Here is a 17,773-nt window from a genome sequence, read left to right on the forward strand (position 1 = left end):
TCTAGTCTGTCATGGTGGCTGAGCGAAAGAAAGCCAGAGAAAGCTAGCAGGAACCCGTGGCTTCCTGGCTTCAGCCAGAGAAAGCCAGAGAAAGCTAGGCCTCGCTGCAAGGCTGGCCCAGCCAGTATGCCAGCCACAGGAGCTCTGTTTTCGGGTTTGAGCATAAATCCACCCAAAAATCCCATTTTTGATGTTCCAAATCCCAAATAAGTTTGTTTTCACGCATATAACATGTATATAAACATAAAAGGACAGTTCATATCACCGATCTACATCATAAACATCGAAAAAGTAAGGATTGAACACTTTTTCATCAAAACTCTCAAGAACACAAAGTTCTTGAGTTTAATCTTTCATAAAACTCGTTTTTAACCATTAAATTCGTTCATACATCATGATAAAAGCATGTTAAACATGTTATGAACATTAGAATCGATTTCCATTAAGAAAATCCATTCACACTAAAACGAAAATGGGGTGGAGGAAGTTCGGGTGAGGAGAAATCGACATTCTCCCCTTCCTCGAGTCACCCACGAATATGAAATCTACTCTCTTACCTTGGATCGACGAACTCACGAAGATTGCTCCTCGAATCTCTCCTCCAAGCTCTTGCCCTAGCTCCTCTTGCTCTCCCTTCTCTCTAGCTCTCCACAAGAACAAGGAAAATGAACTTCTCTCTCTCTAACAAAGCCTCTTAAACCGCCCCCCACTTGGAGACAAGGCCCATTGGGCCTCAAGCCCACTAACTTGGCCCAACTCGCGTTAACTCTCACTAACTCGCGCGTTAACTAAAACTCTCGATAAATAACTTAAAGTTACTATCTTACTTAAAAATCACGTCACCAAATAATTAAACACTTAAATAGTGAATAATAAATTTGGATCGTTACAGTAAGCATGATCTTATACAGTAACATTTAATCAGACTATTTGTTGTGAACAGTCCGTCACTCTTTAAATTAAGGTCAAAATACACCATAAAATAATCATGACCCCAAGCCTAATGTATTGCTTTGAATTCTCAATAGAAATCATTATAATGGGTTTTACCTCTTAAATAATGTTTGAAAAATTTCTTATGTCAATCTACCAATTCGAGCCCTAAAAAATTACTAAATACCTTTGTCCGCTACTTAAGTAGAAGACAGAATCCACTAGTTAAGTTGGATGACATTTAAAATCTAGAATTTCATGTAGAGTATTTTTTTCCCCTCAAATTTCTCATTTTTATAACGCCCGCTACAAGTTGCAGAAGGGAAAGAAAAAAAATTCATAGGGCACACGAGAAACTGATAGGGCAAAAGAAAATCTCAAATGGGGGAGGGGGACATCCACTCTACATCGGACTAAAGTAATTCAAATAGAATATACTCTTACCACTAAATTAACACCTTTGCGCGTTCTTACCTCATTCAATATAAAAACAAAGTTAAAAAATCATGTTATTGTTTCTCTTCACCCTCTCATAAACAAAAAGCTTAAAATATGAGGTGTTTAATTTCCTTAAACCAGACTTAATTTTCTTTCAAATTTCAAACATACATACTTCAATGCAATTGCATACAAAAAATCCTGAGGCTGTGGGGAGAATATAAAAACTAGAGCCAGTGGGCAAAATATATAAAAACAGACAAAATAACTTCCATGCCTTTACTCTAATGTAGGTCAGCGACTGTTCCGTCATAGTTCATTCAAAATCACAGTACCTAAACACAATTAGATTTACCAACCCTTTGACCTAAGTGATAAACGTCATAGGACCGAACAAAATTGGAAGTAAATGCAGTGTTGGCAGTCAATGAAATACCTATATTGAACCCGCTAGATTTGACATTACAGTTTTAAAGAACAATACAACAAAATTTTAAATTTACAACTGAAGCATAGTTACAAATTTACAATGGTAATCAAGACAAGGCTCCAGTTACACAATTTGAATACTATACGATTGAAATTGCAATCACATAGCTCTAAAACAAGAATAACAAACTACCAAGGAATAAAGCTCAAAGAATATCATACTATGCCGGATATTGAAAAGAAAAACTACATCCCAGATAATACAAAGTGCAATGTAACTTGCATTTATTCTTTATGATTTGCTGAGCATTCGATTTTTAATTTTAATACGAATTTTGGGCGCACCAGATGTACCTTCAGATGCTCTGGGTTTGGTATCAATCTTTCCAATGTCTGATATAGAATTATTACCACTGGGTTTGGTATCAATCCTTCCAATGTCTGATATAGAATTATTACCGCTGGGTTCAACAGATTTCAGCTGCTGCTTCACATTGTCCACTTTAGGTTCCTCTTTCTTACATGACAAGTCTATGGAGGGTTTCTTTGCTTCTATACTTTGTAGTTTTGCCAATTCTTTTTCCTTGCGTTTTTTCTCTTTCTTCAATCGTTTTCGCTCCAAATATTCCGGGTCATCATGGTGTCCCTTGTGACTTTTCCGTTTCTTATCCTTACTTTTGTGTTTATCTTTCGCACGAGCAGGAACTTCTTTGCCAAATGATTCTCCATCATGATCAAATTTACCAACTGAAAGTGTTTGAAGGCTGGCAAATCGACGTGCATCAGCATCTATATTGTTATCTTGAATAAAACTAGACGGTGACGGATCTTCTGGCTGAGGTTGTGAGTAAACTACACTTGAATCAGCAGTGCATTGGAGTTCTTTGACCAATTCATCACCATCACTCAAAATTTTTACACTGCCAATGCTTGCAGTCATGCGGGAACCAGGATCATGCCAAGAATTAACTTCCTCAATATTGTTATTACCAATGCTAATAGTCTCGGCAAATCTCTGAGGTGCATCTACTGAAACTGAACTGCTAGCTCCGTGATCAATTTCACGACCACCTAAAGATCGTTCAACCATTTGATTATCAGTATCAGCCCTACTGGTGGCAGAAGATTGTCTAACCTTGATTTTGATTAGCCTTTTTCTTTCATGGCTATTGGATACAGTATCGGCTTCCTTGGAAATTTCATTGGGAGCTTCAGTTGGTGCTTCAGGGGGAAATCCTGTTAAGTCTTCTTTGGGAATCTCAAGAGGCACTTCCAGAGCTTCAACATGTACTTCTTTGGGAGCTTCAAAAGTTTGGTCCTTAGGAGCATCAAAAGTTTGGTCCTTAGGAGAATCAAAAGTTTGTACCTTAGGAGCTTCATCAGGTGCATCCCTTAAATCCTCAGTTATGATCAAATCTCGTGCAAGGTTTTCGGTGGAACTTGGCAGTTCCAAAGGTTTACTTTCGGAATCAAGAACAAATAGGTTCCTCTGATAGTTAGAAGCTTCTGTAAGACTCATATGCAACATTCTACTTTCTCTGGGAATTCCATGTAGAGTTGGGGGTCTGCAGAAAAGCAAAGATTAACTTCATAATGGATTTTTTTTGTAAAAAACACACACACACACACACACAAACTTAGGATACTAACTAAAATATTATTATATTTATGATTACATTGATTTCCCATCAAACAAAATTATCAGATCGCATATGCACCCCGGATTCTCTCAAGTGTGATTTACACTTGAGAGAATAAAGTGAAATCTAACACCATCTAAATTCATTTTCTCTAAATTTTTATATGTTTCTCTCTCTTGATCAATGGTAACAAACCACACTTTATTCTCTCAAGTGTAAATCACACTTGAGAGAATCCATTCCCACCAGTAAAACAAAAGGTGAGGAGAATTTTTCCCAAAAAGACCCTGCTAAGAAGTACGCCCTCCGTGACAATATATAAGCAAAAATCATCTTTTTAGGTTCATTGTACATTCAATGTATCTAGCCTATATTATAGGTCAGATACATTAATTATTCAATGAACCTAGAATGGTAATTTTTGCTTACATATCGTCACGGAGGGAGTACCAAACTAAAATAACCACAAAAATATCCCCTTCCAAGTGAACTTAGCTTAGGCTATCAAAAGTACAAAAACAGCTGAAAGAAATTCTATACAATACGTACATTCCATTTAGTTGAATGAATACAATAGAATAGACATAGTAAATATCAGTGCATAGGTGAATAAAAAAATATAGGCTGGACTGAAGCCAAAATGGAGTTTGTTTCACAACTCTTTTCTTGAAAAGGCCACAAATGAAACAACTGGCGAATAAAAAAATCATAAATAACTGTCTCAGGTACATGTAAGATTCACATAACAGATTAGCTAATCAGCTACGTAGCTTTTCATTTCTACAAGCATAAAATAGACACATTTCTACCTTTTTGCCAGTATTTGTAATATGCAGAACAAGTAGTGACGGAGAAATACGTTATTAAATGCCATACGCCCTTCCAGTAAACTGAGCAAAGAGACAAGAGTTTGGCTTGTAATTTCATCATCTGAATTCAAACCATCTCTCATCTGGCATAGCCTCATAACATGGGTGGCCAGTTTTAACTTGCCTGCAGTATAGGAATGTAAGTTTAACTTGCATATAATCAAGTGGAAAATAAAGAATGAAAATGAAAGGAAAAGGTATATTGAGACAGAAGGAAACATGCAAAAGATATAGTGAGTATTTTGACTTGCATAAAATTTATGGTAAACTAAAAATGAAAGTATAGTGAAACAGAAAGTGATCCTTGCACAAGATATGGTATTTGTCTTACATATGGTGAAAATGAAAGTATAGACAAACAGAAGAGTGATTCTTGCACGGGATATAGTAAACATTTGCCTTAGATATAATCAAGGGAAAACCAAAGTTGAAAATGGAGGTATACAGAGACAGAAGAATGATTGTTGCACAAGATAATAGCAAGTATTTTCGTTCATATAATCAAGGGGGAAACCAATTATGAAAACTACAGGAAAAAATAGAGAAACAGTATAGCCATTTTTGCACAATATATAGGGATCAGATAATTATGAAACATGGGATCAGATATCAAATCTCATGTACGAAGTTTTCAAAAAAAGATATCAAATCTCATGTGCATGATAAGTTGATAACCACTTAAGCAAATTAGACTATATTTCTCACTCCTTTTTTATCCTTTTCATTAAATGAACTTTATAAAACAAAAACTCAAGAAGATTTAACCAATGGTTAGGTTTTTATAGATGGTTTTAATTTCACCAATTCTATATACCAGTCCAACTTTTTATAAATGGTTCTACTTTCACCAATTCTAAACCATTTTCTAGATTGCCAAACATCATATAGATCCTCTCTAGGGAAATGATTCACAACCTCTTAAGGAAGGCTCCTCTTCAACATATTTGGTAAATAATAAAAGTGCGGCATCAATGCCCTTGCAGTGGAATTCGAGATCAAGGAGTGCTCTATTTGCTTCAATTCGAACTTGCCAAATTGTCTTTAGATCTCGGAAAGGCTTTACAAGTTCATATACGCGATCCTGTAGTGAAGCTTCGGTGTTAGATATGTTCATTACAACATTTGAACAACAGTATGATACTAAATAAGAATGCACCTACAAGAGGAATGAATCCTGAAAGCTTTAGGGCAATCTGGGCCAATGTCCGGATACAACTGACAGTCAAGATTCCATTGTAGCTTGGCATGAGACTAGCAGATGAAATTTCCAGAGATGTCAAATTTAGTTGCAATTTAAATTGTTAAATCTACTAATGCAAAAAAGAAATTAAAAAAATGATAAATCTACCATTATTAGCAGGGAATTTATCATTTTACCTATCAAATTGTAAAAGCCGGTCAATGCGCTTGAGGAGTGATGACAATAGGAGAATACTCTGTCAGAAAGGAGCTTAATTGTCAAAATGACGTTGACTGACATTTATAAATATAAATTACAGTTCAGAAAATACGTCCTCCAAAACAAACAACATTTGCATTGTTGTTACAGGAATAGATATTGCACAGCTTAAAATCAAATATTTTACAAACACGTTTACCAACCCAAAAGGCACAAAACTTTTAATTCAATAGCTGTTGTTTTGATTAATTATTAGATGCTTAAGGAGCTGTGATCAGGAAAACTTAAAGACAAGAAAAAGACATGAAATACTCAGATCACTAAAATGATTCATGCAGATAATCTTGAGAATCAGCCAGAGTAAAGTCCATGAACCTGTTGCCCAAACTCAAACTCGCCAATTGATTGGACCAATGCAGCAAGCCAGAAGACATCTGAGTAAGGGTTCCCAGTGTTGTCATTGTACTGTAAAGAATAGCAGGACAAAAATGAAATGAGACATAAAGCTATTAATAAAAAAATTGTATAACCAAAAGCAAGTATCAAATTTCCCAAAAAGTAGTCTCATTGCCAAAGCCAAACCAACATATGATTCCAAATGAGTACAACCTATGGTGCACTATAACAAAAAGAAGCAAAGAACAAAAAGAATCGGCAAAAGTATGTTTCCTTTGTTTTTGGTAGTGGTAAATAAGGATATAAGTGGCGCTACAAAGTTATCAATGGTAGAAGGCAGCGTGCGTAAGGAGAGAAGCCATTTGGTAGAACAATGGTGGCTATAATAAATACATATACATCTAAGTAAACAAAACATTGCTGCATAACATACAATTAATATTACATTTTATATCAAAAGATTTATTAAAAAAAATCATAAACACAATTGCATCTAAAAATTAGACTAGCAAAAACCTTCAATAGTTGTAAAACAAATTCGATAGCCTCTCTTGGACTTTTCTTGTCAGCAGCTCTAATCGTAGCTACAGCGTGTGGAATGGCCTACAACAGTGAATTATTAAACAAAAAGTGAGTTGCAACTTATAAAAGAAAACGTGAAACTGGTTTATCATCTAACCACAAGCAGAATATACATAGCCCTTTGGAATTATCACAGAAGGCCAGCAGATTTGCACATTAAATATCCATGTTAATAAATTTTCAAGTCACTGAGTCTCTGTTATCTTTTGGGTCCGCTATCAGATTAAAAAATAACATACTTTTGAGCACTTGAGATAATTTCAAAAAACAAAGACATGGCAATAACTCCATCTATCTCATTAATAAATCATAAATCACACTTTCTCATGAATGGAGTAGCAATACAAAATCAATTAGTTATGTATCATTCCATAACCATATTAAAGTATGTAAATCAAAATTATAATATTGTCTATGAAAAATGTGTGCAACACACCAACAACTTAAATGGAGTTAACTCGTCCTCACAAAATCGGCTTATCAAGACTGCCCAAACCCCCAAGCCTTATGAGAACTACATAAGCCATACCTCTCTAGTTGATGTGGGACTACCAATGTGGGTTGAATAATAGGGATCACCAAACTAATTTGGCACAAGAAAAGATGCTATTCTCTCATTTGACTATTTGTATTTGTGATTCCTTCATGTGAAAAAGAGAATGAGAAGGTCAAGTTATTGGCCACTTGTTTGAAAAGGTAATCCATTTTTTGCCAGTAAACAGTCCCAAAAGCTGTCTAGTGACACAAAAAGAAGATCCCACTTCTAGGTCTTCTTTTTTCCCAAAGATGTTGGTGAAAGAATAGGGAAACACTCCTCGTCGCCCCCACAAACAATGTACCATCTTATTGTAAAAAAAATAAATAAAAGGAATTTGGAAAAAGCAACTCCTGTTAACTCGGGTGTTAATATTTCCTCAATGGAGAATTGTCATAACAGGTTTTCCTGGTATGGATTTCTCTCTTAAAGTGTATAGTAGGGATAGCGGTATTAGTAAGCTACATATATTCACAAATAAATTACCACACTGAGGCTGAATCCTACCTAATCCTATTTGGTGCGAGTTGCCAAAGTGATCGTAGAAACAAGTTATAGCTATTATTGATGAAAAACAAGAGGGATTTTTTTCCAACTTCATTGGACAGACTTATATTCTACATTCATAAGTTGCTACTTACACGGTTACACCTATGGGTTGCTTGGAAATTGGAAGAACTTATTTGATCTTATCTCATGACAAAAGCGCTTATATAATATTTGGATAAACCATGGTGTTATGTGTTCTTATTCTCAGGCATTACAATTATAATAACAGATTGTCCTTTAGTTCAAAAGAATGCGTCACACATAACATTTGCATAAATTGCATGTATAAATTTAAAAATTCGGAGAAAAAAAAAAATACAACATAAAACCACATATGACAACCCCCAAAAATTCAAGATAATATTCAAATAATGCAATTACAAACATATTTCAAGCACATCACACAAGGCACAACTTCTTACACATCCTACCTCCTTGCATTACCTCAAGAACAAAATACTCGGCAAAATCATGAAAATCATTTGGCCTGACAGAAGTATACAACAAAAAACTGGTCACTTAATGTTCTCAGAGTTAAATGAGAAAAAATGAATAATAATTACAGCAGTCTTACTTTGGGAGTCCAATGTCAGGATCAAATCTTCGACTCTTGTAAAATTTCACCAAATGGAGTAGACCAGAAAAATCAGTTTCCTGCTAGACAATTAAATGAGGACAAAATAAGCCGTGATGAAACAAACCATCAGGCATTTCTTATGTCAAGTTAAAACACTAATTTATATCTGTGGTAGGTAGGAATAACAAGTTTAACAAGAATTCATATTTCAATTAATCATATCCATGAACTATACTGGTACTCATGTCAAGCAATAGTTGGTCAACATTAGGCACAGGTGTTACCAATGAACTTTGACTACCTAAAAAGTAAAATGAATGACAAAGTTCTAAATGCAACCACACATTTTATATGCATACATAAAAAAGACAGTAAACTTCAAGTACCAATTCAGAGTTAAACATTGTACAGAAATATATAAAGAAATTTGAAATAAGAAATGAATGCAAATGCAAGTTATCAATCAATAGTCAACAATTATATCAACAATTATTATACTAAAACCACAACTGACAACACGTCATGAAGTCATAATGCAGTTAGTTTCCTAGCATTTGAATACCTCGGATGCTGAACTTGCCAATGCAAATGCTGCTTCGATTCTTACTCTCCAGAAAGCCTTTAAATTAGGACCAAAACACCCCAGATTTTAGTTAAGAATTTTAAGAGCAATTATTGAAACACTATACACTACAGAACACATCAAACCTTGGAGTCGGTAAGAAAACTGTTCAGGGCATTTACAACAGAAAATGATATCTGGGGTGATGCCTCAAGGGCTGCAATTGCTTGTGACTGAGCAATAACATCTTTGTCCTTCTCTAATTGGTTGATCTAAAACAACATATCAGCTCACTAGAATCAATAAATATCATCAATTATAAAGATTTAATCTAAAGATACAAATACCAAAAAAATGAATAGGAATGATTAATATCTAACAATGCCAAAACCCAGACTAAAACATTGCATCAGTGCATGTTGCATGTTTTATGTAGTTGGCCAAAAACATTATAGGTTTTAACAAAACAGGGCGAACTATTTCTCCAAAATTGACCATTCTCCTTGCAATCATTAGACTATCTCGAGGGCTTAAAAACCATACATACAAAAAATCTTCATGCACAGCGTTGGGACCTTTTCACATGAGAGGAGTAATAATAATCAGAGATGAGAGGATTTCCTTTTGACCGTTGGATCCAAGTGAATGTCTCGGATGGAACAGTGTTAAAAAGACGTTACGTGCTATTCTTAATTTTATTTTTTTCACGCTATCATTTACTTTGCTTTAAGAAAAACAAAAAATAAATAAAATAAAACTCTGCTTTCTCTTCGGCATGACTGTATGTATTTCAAGCTTTCAACTGTGAAATTAACTTCCTCCAAGAGGTTCTCATTTTCAATTCATATTTGACCATTACCAAAAAAAGAAAAAAGCGCCTTTTGCATCAAACTCCATTAAGGCTATGTTTGGTAACAAATAGTGGATAGCTCATAAGTTAACTTATGACGTATAAGCTTATAGTTTATGGCTGATAAGCTAGCATATAGTGGATAAGCTAGCCGGTTGAATTTGTATTATTTGGTAAAATTAGCGGTTGAACTAACTTATAGATATGAAATAACATAAAAAATATGTTTAATTAATATTAAATTTTTTCAAGTAAGATGACAGAGGGGTACCATTGGAAAAAATTAATAAGCCATAAGTCATAAGCTCAAAATTTGGCATTGCCAAACAGAGCCTAAGTATTATCCCTACCCAAATACATGTATCATACCTTGCCCATCTTTCACATTTTGTTACCTTTCAAATCTAAGATCAATCATTAGTTCTTTAAAGGAGAGGTGTTTCTCTAGCCTAAGTATTATCCCTACCCAAATACATGTATCATACCTTGCCCATCTTTCACATTTTGTTACCTTTCAAATCTAAGATCAATCATTAGTTCTTTAAAGGAGAGGTGTTTCTCTGGCCTAAATAACCAAAAGGGGTTTTCAATAATGGTGCTCATAAACTAATAAGGGAAGAACGAAGGCCAACACTGATTTGAGAAAAGGAACTAGGTGGAACTATGAATGAAAACTACGAAGTGGATTTCAGAAAACAAATACAAAAGAGCCCAGCAGAAGCGGAAGAGGAAGACTAATCGGCACGAATGAAAAAACAAAAGCATGTGCAGCTTTTTTAAAAAATTTAGATCGTAGCCATTACTTTGTTGATCCTATGAGTATTTGGTCCTCTCATCTCACTATTTGGTCCACACACACACCAGGTTGACCTTACAACATAATTCCTGAGCTCAAACGGTAATTTTTAACACAGCTCTTCAGTTCAATTGTATTGATTTAATGACAGGTGAGACAAAGAGGTCTGAGACTAAAATTTTACACCTCATTTGATGAACTTCAACATCAAATCAAATATTCATACACCAAAAATGGTGAAGACCAGCTAAGGAAAATTTCATGATTTTGTTATGATATTAACACATTTTGCAAGCAAGGTAGGTAAAATTGGTTTTCCAAATAAACAAAAGAACAGAACAACAGTATACAATTAAACATATAGTTCCTCTGATAGGATAGTAAAAACACATGTAACAATAACTCCAAAAGATCAACTGGCTCTGAACCATACTTGTAAACCATAATCTCATCCTTACCCACATCTGAACCGGTTGATTAAAATGAACCTCAGCAAGGTACTCCATGTCAGGATCTGCTCTGATCCATAATAAAGGAGACTCTGTACTGTTATATGAAAGAGAAAAATGTAAGAAACTCAATGACAAGACCACCAAAGTAATAACAAGAATAGGAAACTAACAAACCTGGAGCGTATATCCATTGAAGGTACATCGCCGTTGTCATCAGAGCCATCATGTTTTACACCTTTCTTTGATTTCTGAAATCGTCTAGCAGCAAGTCTTGAGTGACATTGAATTTCCAAAAGCTGCCATGCTTCTCCAGCCATTGGTAGATTAGGATGGTCATACATACCATCAAGTTCATACACCCTGATACTCATCATACCAGGATATCCAGAATCTCCATCTCGATTTTCAGTATCTGGATTAATATCAAGAACGGCTGTACTTGAAGTCTGCAATGATGTGCATCCTCTCAACACAGCCAATTCAACAATATTCTTCCGTTTGTTATAGGAAAACCCCATCCTTAACAGCAGCAATAAAGAAAAACATTAGAACACAAACACAGAACAACATTCAAAGAATGAAATAGAAGAATAACAAGAAACTCTTTATTTCACACCTTAAATCAGGACATCCACAAGAACCGACCCAACGTGGGAAGAAATCTTTAAGAAATGGACGTTCTAGATTTCCAACTTTGTTAGCAAAATGTCGAAACTGCAAATTAATGAAAGCCAATTATCATACCCACATCATATTGACAAAAACAGAACACATTATAATGCATGATTATCCGAATACTGCATGGAAGAAGAAAATACACTAGCATTTCTAAGGGCTCGTTTGGCCCGGCTTTTTTTAGAGCTTATGCAAACAGCTTCTGCAATATAAATTAGGTTTTATGCTATTTTATAAGTTCCCACTAGTGAAAATTGTAATTTTATAAGCTATTTTATCAAAAACTACCTGGACAAACTTATAATAATATATAAAAATTGCATAAGCTCTAAAAAAATCTGGGTCAAACGAGCCCTAAGTTTTAGTGAGATTTTGCAAGGATTCATGACCGCTTTAAGTATCAAATCTAATTACAAAAAAAAAAAAAAAATTACAGTTCTGTATTCACATGATGATTTGAAAGATGATAAGAGCAGGTAACTATTCACTGAATTTACCTCTTTAGTACTAAGTGTTTTCACTGAACGTGTTTTATCTTGAGCCCGAGTAACTATAGTTTGCAAAATCTACACACAAAATAAACGGAAACAAGAATAATAGTCGTCAAATTCCTCATTCAAGCACATAACTTCCGAACGGAGGGGAAAACTTGCATGTAATCAGAACTAACAACAAACACATTAAGAGGATCATGCCACATCATGAATAATAGTAAAAGGTGCGAGAGACCACTAAAAATGTCTCAATGTGTACTACCACCTATTGCTAATTGATCTGCTAATTTCATAATATATGAACAAAAACAAGCTCACTGGACGCCACAACCATGCTTTGATATTTGTGGGATGTACCAGATAACATTAGTTCATGCATAAAATTTTATTGTTTAATGCAAAATAAGAACCAACTAACTTATCATTCCATGTCAGTACCACACTGAATAAGTTAAGAGAGTGGTGAGGCTTCTGAAAACAGATAGAAGCCAAACCATTTTTGCATTACATTATGGATAAATTAATTGGAGAGGTTGAGTTTTAGTTAAAAATTGGGAACAACTAATTCAATCTTATGGGAAAAAAATCAATGATTTAATGGAACATCAAAAGCCCCAAATCAACAGTAAAAGCACAAATCAAACACATCCAGGTAGATTATAGAGTCAAAAACAGAAAGAGCAACAGTTTAAATGTCAAGAACTCTTACTCTACGGAAAGATTCCGGACCCATTTGCTTTTCCAACATCTGAACAACTGCCACCTGAACAAAGTAAAGTTTAAGGAGAGGAAGATAGAGAATGATATAATTCAATTCAATACTAAACACAAGGAAATACAGCAGTTTATTGGCTTTTTGCTATGTACTGAGAAGGGAGGAAAAGGAAAGGAAAATAACATACAGACTTCCATGCTCTTATTTTTCCGTACAAACCAATGCACTGTGTTCCATATAAATCCTTACAAGAAGCTGAACAGCTCAAAACTGTTGCTCCGCCATTATCAACTTTGCAAACAGCACAATTTGCCTGCAGATTGATTTAGGAGCATACATCAATTATAATTAGCACAAATACCTTCTGCACACTTCAACTCAGAAAATAATGCTATGCTGCTTCAATCTAGAATAACATTAACCAACCAAGTTTAACTTGGCAAAGAAAGGGCATAACACATCAAATAAAAAACTGAAATTTGATTATGCAACAAGTAGGAAAAGTAGGAATACGTAACCAGCATAGTAAATCATCAATAAGCAGTCATAGAAAATTAACAGATCACAACTAACAGAGCAGAGAAGATAAAAGCCAAGTCTGATTCAGCACCTTAAAACCAAAAGGCAACTGGGCGCAAGAATATTTATAAGTCATACATGATGACAACTCCAAAGAGTAACCTATGAAGCACAGACACGGATACCGAACCCGACATAGACACTGACACATCGACACAAGTAATAATTTGAAAATGACATAATTCAATGAAGCACCAACACATACATCAGACACAACACCGACACGTCGACACCACCAATAATTTAAGAAAATAAATTAATTGAATGTAAATCACATGTGTCGGTGTCAAACACCGGACACGACTTCGATCAAAAGTGCCGCTGCTACAGAGGTTGATGTCATGTTGGTGTCGGACACGCTTAATCCGAGTAGTGTCTTTGCTTCCTATAGAGTAACTCCCCAGTAACAATGGTGGCATGACACTTTCATACGGCCATGAAGTGCACGCTACCATAATTTGTAACAGCCTAATGCTAGATGAGTTAACCTTCACATATATCATATTAAGCCAAAAATAAAACAAACCTTGTATCTCTGGTATCGCGCCTCATTGTTACCCAAATGCTTCTTAATATAAAAATCTGCCAAGAAACCGGCAAGCCCTTCCAAGAGCCACTCTGCAACATGCAAATAAGCATTTGCCAACCATGTTAGAGGAAACACAAATTATACCAAAACTTTTTAAAACATCAAATTAAGCAGTACAGCAATATCCCATGTCAAGTTACCATCATTTGGTGACTCAGGAGTGATATAAACACCAAACCACTGGCTTGCAAGTGCATAAGCAAGTTTTACCCTTGTATCAATAGTCTGTCACAGCAAACACTAAATTTGTTAATTGCTTAGCATTTAGTTGGCAAAACAGCAAAATCATAGGCAAAAACCACATTAGAAAAAATTGATTTATTATCCACCAAGGAAAATTTTGATTAAAAAGTAGAAATGTAGATTAATTTAAACAATGAACTGACCTGATCAATAACTTTCTCATCATACAAAACTTGAGAACTAAATATACTCATAGAGGCTCCTAAACTCAATGATGAAACTGCCATCTCAGGCTCTAGAAAAACTTGCTTATACGAGTCAAATGGGAAGTCTACAGAAAGATAATCTTTATAGCAGCTGCTCACCAATAAAAGTCCAAACATTGAACCCGTTAGACAATTTTTAGATAACTATTTCAAGCAAGTAAAGTTGCAATTATCACATGTCAAACCTGAAGGCGCTATGGAAGAACTCCACTGTATGCTGCATTTTGGTCAGATTAGGTGGCAAACACATATGTGATATGAAGCCAAATTCATGATCCGGAAGAAATTCAAATGGGGCAACAGCCAACGATATCCACCTTGCAGCAACTGGAACATCTAATTTATAGACATATGTTTTCCGAGGAGGATTGTCCTTGCTTAAGACCTGAAAAAGATAGATGATTCGAGCAAATACAAATTTAACTCAGCAATGCATATAAAATATACGGATGATTGTTTTGCTTTAAATTTTTTATTAGAGACAAAAGAGGTAATTGGATGAAATGAAGTCCAAAAGAAAGAAAAAACATAATAGAAAAGGGCATCATAGAGTCCACATCTCATTGCATGTAGACAACAACTAATCAACTAAAAATAGAAAAATCGAAAGCAGATGACAAGGTGGGACGCTGCTTGAAAGTTTTGCAAAACCTAAATGTATTCTTGAAAATTAAGAGCTAACTAATACAAGCCAGATCCAATGGACAGTAACATTGGCTACATAAACCCTTGACCCTAGATGCATGCGGTGAGCATGGATCGAACATGCGACCTTCAGATCTTCAATCTGACGCTCTCCCAACTAAGCTATCACCGCAAATTAAGCACCACCAGCCAGAGAAACTAAAACCCGGCCCGTGGCATTGCAGAGTTGTGCCAACTAATAGCAAATTGACTGTGCTAAGTTGATATCATTATATGGCTGATTGAGTGTAACCCCACAGATCATGCACCAGCTCCAACATATTAGAATTGAATTAAAAAGACAGTTATAATACATATATGGGTATTTTTGGGATGAGAAGAGGAAAAGGAGGGGGAAGTCTGCATCGAATAAAAGGAGGGAGAGATGCAAGTCAAAAGAAAGTATCCTAAGATATTTGATAAGGTATAACAACATCCAGTAACAGCTTACAAATGAAAAGGAGATAGCATTCCAAATTGTATGGTACTCCTTTTGGTCTAGTGCATGAATTATAAATAAATAAATAGGTTGGAAAACTACAATATTCAGTATCTCCAGTATTCAGTATACAAAACAAAGTCATAGCATCACATTTGATCTCCCAGACATTTCAAGCTTCGGTAATAGACAGCAAAAGAAAGTAATCACTAATCACCATAGGAAGGAAATATCATCAGCTTTTTAAAAACAATATCTCACATGCTTTCAAATTAATATTCAAGAACACTTGATATCATTCATTTCTACCTGGTATAACAAGCTTCCAGTACTGACAGCCACGAGATTGTGTGCTACAGTGAACTCCAAGTCATAGCTGAGCATGAACAACACAAGAAAAAAGCTTTAAGCTCAAACAGTACATATTAATTACATGTATAATTAAAATGTGAGCATGCACACACAAAAACAGCAAGTGTTAAACATTCCATACCAGCATTGCTGTAAATTGTCATCTATACAAGGGAACCAACACCTTGCCCTCCTTATCTGATTATCAGTGTGAAGAACATTATCTCTGAAGTGGATTCCTGTCTCTGCCTTTTCTATGCTATAGTGAATACGAACTGTTCTCACATTCTGCACCCAACATCAACCTACATGAGAAAACACAAATAGTAAACCTCACCACAACAACTCATTTCTCACATTTAACCACCACATTTTCTGAAATGATTTCACACTAACCCCCCAATTAAAAACTATCCAATTTCTTTCCAATAAGTGAGTGTTTAGCAAGTACATGCATATCAAAAAGCAAACAGGATGAAATGTCAATACAACATCCACCATGAGGCGCCCATTATCATAAATAAATCTCATGTAACCATGTGATAAGACACCGGAAATCAAAGCAGAAGATAATGCTAAAAAAATAGAGTCTATTTGCTGTGAACTTGGGTTTGTACTTCATTCATATCAAAATGACCTATGCACAGTAAAGAGTCTATTTACTTTAGAAGATTAATTAAAAATTACAAATATATACATATTATGGATGATTTCAATGTCTAATTACTTTGGTACATTATAGTTATTATAATATACTAGTAAAATTAAGTAGCCATGCTTAGGGTTCACAAGTCTGTTGAAACAAAAACTCTGAGAAACAGTTCAGCAACCAATTCATCCATCATAAGACAGCAACTATAACCTGCTTAGGCTCGGCCGACGAATGAAACCCATTTTCAGCAACAGGTTGCTCCTGCTCCTGCTGCTTGTGTTCAGTATCAGTCTTCGAAGGTTTAAAGCAATTAATGAGCAAATTTGGCACAAGTTCTTTCTCGAGAGAAGACAAATACACTGAAACAGCAGCATCAGCAGCAGAGCTAGGAGAAGAAACCGAACTCCATCGTTTTTCATCCTCATTCTGCTGATACTGATGAGGATAATACTCAAACTCAGTAGGTTCACCATCAACCCACACACTTTCAATCCCTAAATTCTCCGCATGTAACCCAACGATCCCAATTTCCGGCACCGCAATTTCCAATTCAGTATACCTAGAAGGTAAAACACAATTTAGTTAATTAAACTAACAATTAAACGGAATCTGTTGAATTTAATTAGGTGATCTTGAATTGAATCTAACTCAAACAGAATCAGAATCTGAAAACCTAATACGCAACTACGGAACAAAAAATGTACGAAGAATATGCAAATAGTAAAGTAAGTGTTGCATGTGGAAGAAATGAAAAAACGAACCCGTAAACTAAGCGCTTATCCATGTCGATAGAGAGACATAGCTTTTGATGGTGAACTACGGCGCCAGAGTTTTCGGGCTTTGGGTCTTCGGGCTTGGGCTTGCGAGGCTTCGCCATGATGTAGAAAACTAGAGATTCTAGGTGCAAGTAAATCGAGGCACCTTTCTCTCTCTCTCTTTCAATCTCACTATCTCTGTGTTTCTCTTTTGTTAAGAGTGATGCGTTTATTTATAGAGAAATCTACCCAGGTAAGGACGTGTTTGGATGATGACGAAAACTATTGCGTCTCTGTGCCCTACTTTTGTTGCCAACTAGGCCAAATAGCTTTTTCATTTTCATTGCATGAAAATAATTTAAATGCTCTACAAATTTTACTACT

General features: G+C 35.2%; 1 protein-coding gene and 1 non-coding gene across 4 annotated transcripts; both read right to left on the reverse strand.

The window, feature by feature from the left end:
- Window positions 1-1,788: 1,788 nt before the first annotated feature.
- On the reverse strand, window positions 1,789-17,685 carry LOC123921937 (transcription initiation factor TFIID subunit 2). Of its 3 annotated transcripts, XM_045974674.1 has the most exons (26): window positions 17,396-17,685; window positions 16,845-17,193; window positions 16,125-16,270; window positions 15,941-16,007; window positions 14,694-14,893; window positions 14,446-14,599; window positions 14,200-14,284; window positions 13,997-14,088; window positions 13,079-13,204; window positions 12,886-12,939; window positions 12,180-12,248; window positions 11,624-11,721; window positions 11,182-11,526; window positions 11,014-11,101; window positions 9,056-9,181; window positions 8,910-8,966; window positions 8,345-8,424; window positions 8,215-8,257; window positions 6,621-6,707; window positions 6,084-6,173; window positions 5,687-5,745; window positions 5,470-5,560; window positions 5,225-5,390; window positions 4,250-4,433; window positions 2,215-3,365; window positions 2,155-2,182 (listed from the first exon to the last, which is right to left on the reverse strand). In XM_045974674.1, the coding sequence occupies exons 1-26, from the start codon at window positions 17,509-17,511 to the stop codon at window positions 2,178-2,180; spliced, it is 4,128 nt and encodes a 1,375-aa protein (XP_045830630.1). In that variant the 5' UTR covers window positions 17,512-17,685; the 3' UTR covers window positions 2,155-2,177. The 3 variants fall into 3 exon arrangements, with proteins under 3 accessions (XP_045830629.1, XP_045830632.1, XP_045830630.1); XM_045974673.1 differs by having other exon boundaries at window positions 1,789-3,365; XM_045974676.1 differs by lacking the exon at window positions 17,396-17,685 and having other exon boundaries at window positions 1,789-3,365; window positions 16,125-16,287; window positions 16,845-16,977.
- TRNAF-GAA lies at window positions 15,253-15,325 on the reverse strand. The gene has a single exon. It is a non-coding gene; the product is annotated as a tRNA-Phe (tRNA).
- Window positions 17,686-17,773: the final 88 nt, after the last annotated feature.

The sequence above is a fragment of the Trifolium pratense genome, linkage group LG4 (genome assembly GCF_020283565.1).
Source record: "Trifolium pratense cultivar HEN17-A07 linkage group LG4, ARS_RC_1.1, whole genome shotgun sequence".
Lineage (NCBI taxonomy): Eukaryota > Viridiplantae > Streptophyta > Magnoliopsida > Fabales > Fabaceae > Trifolium > Trifolium pratense.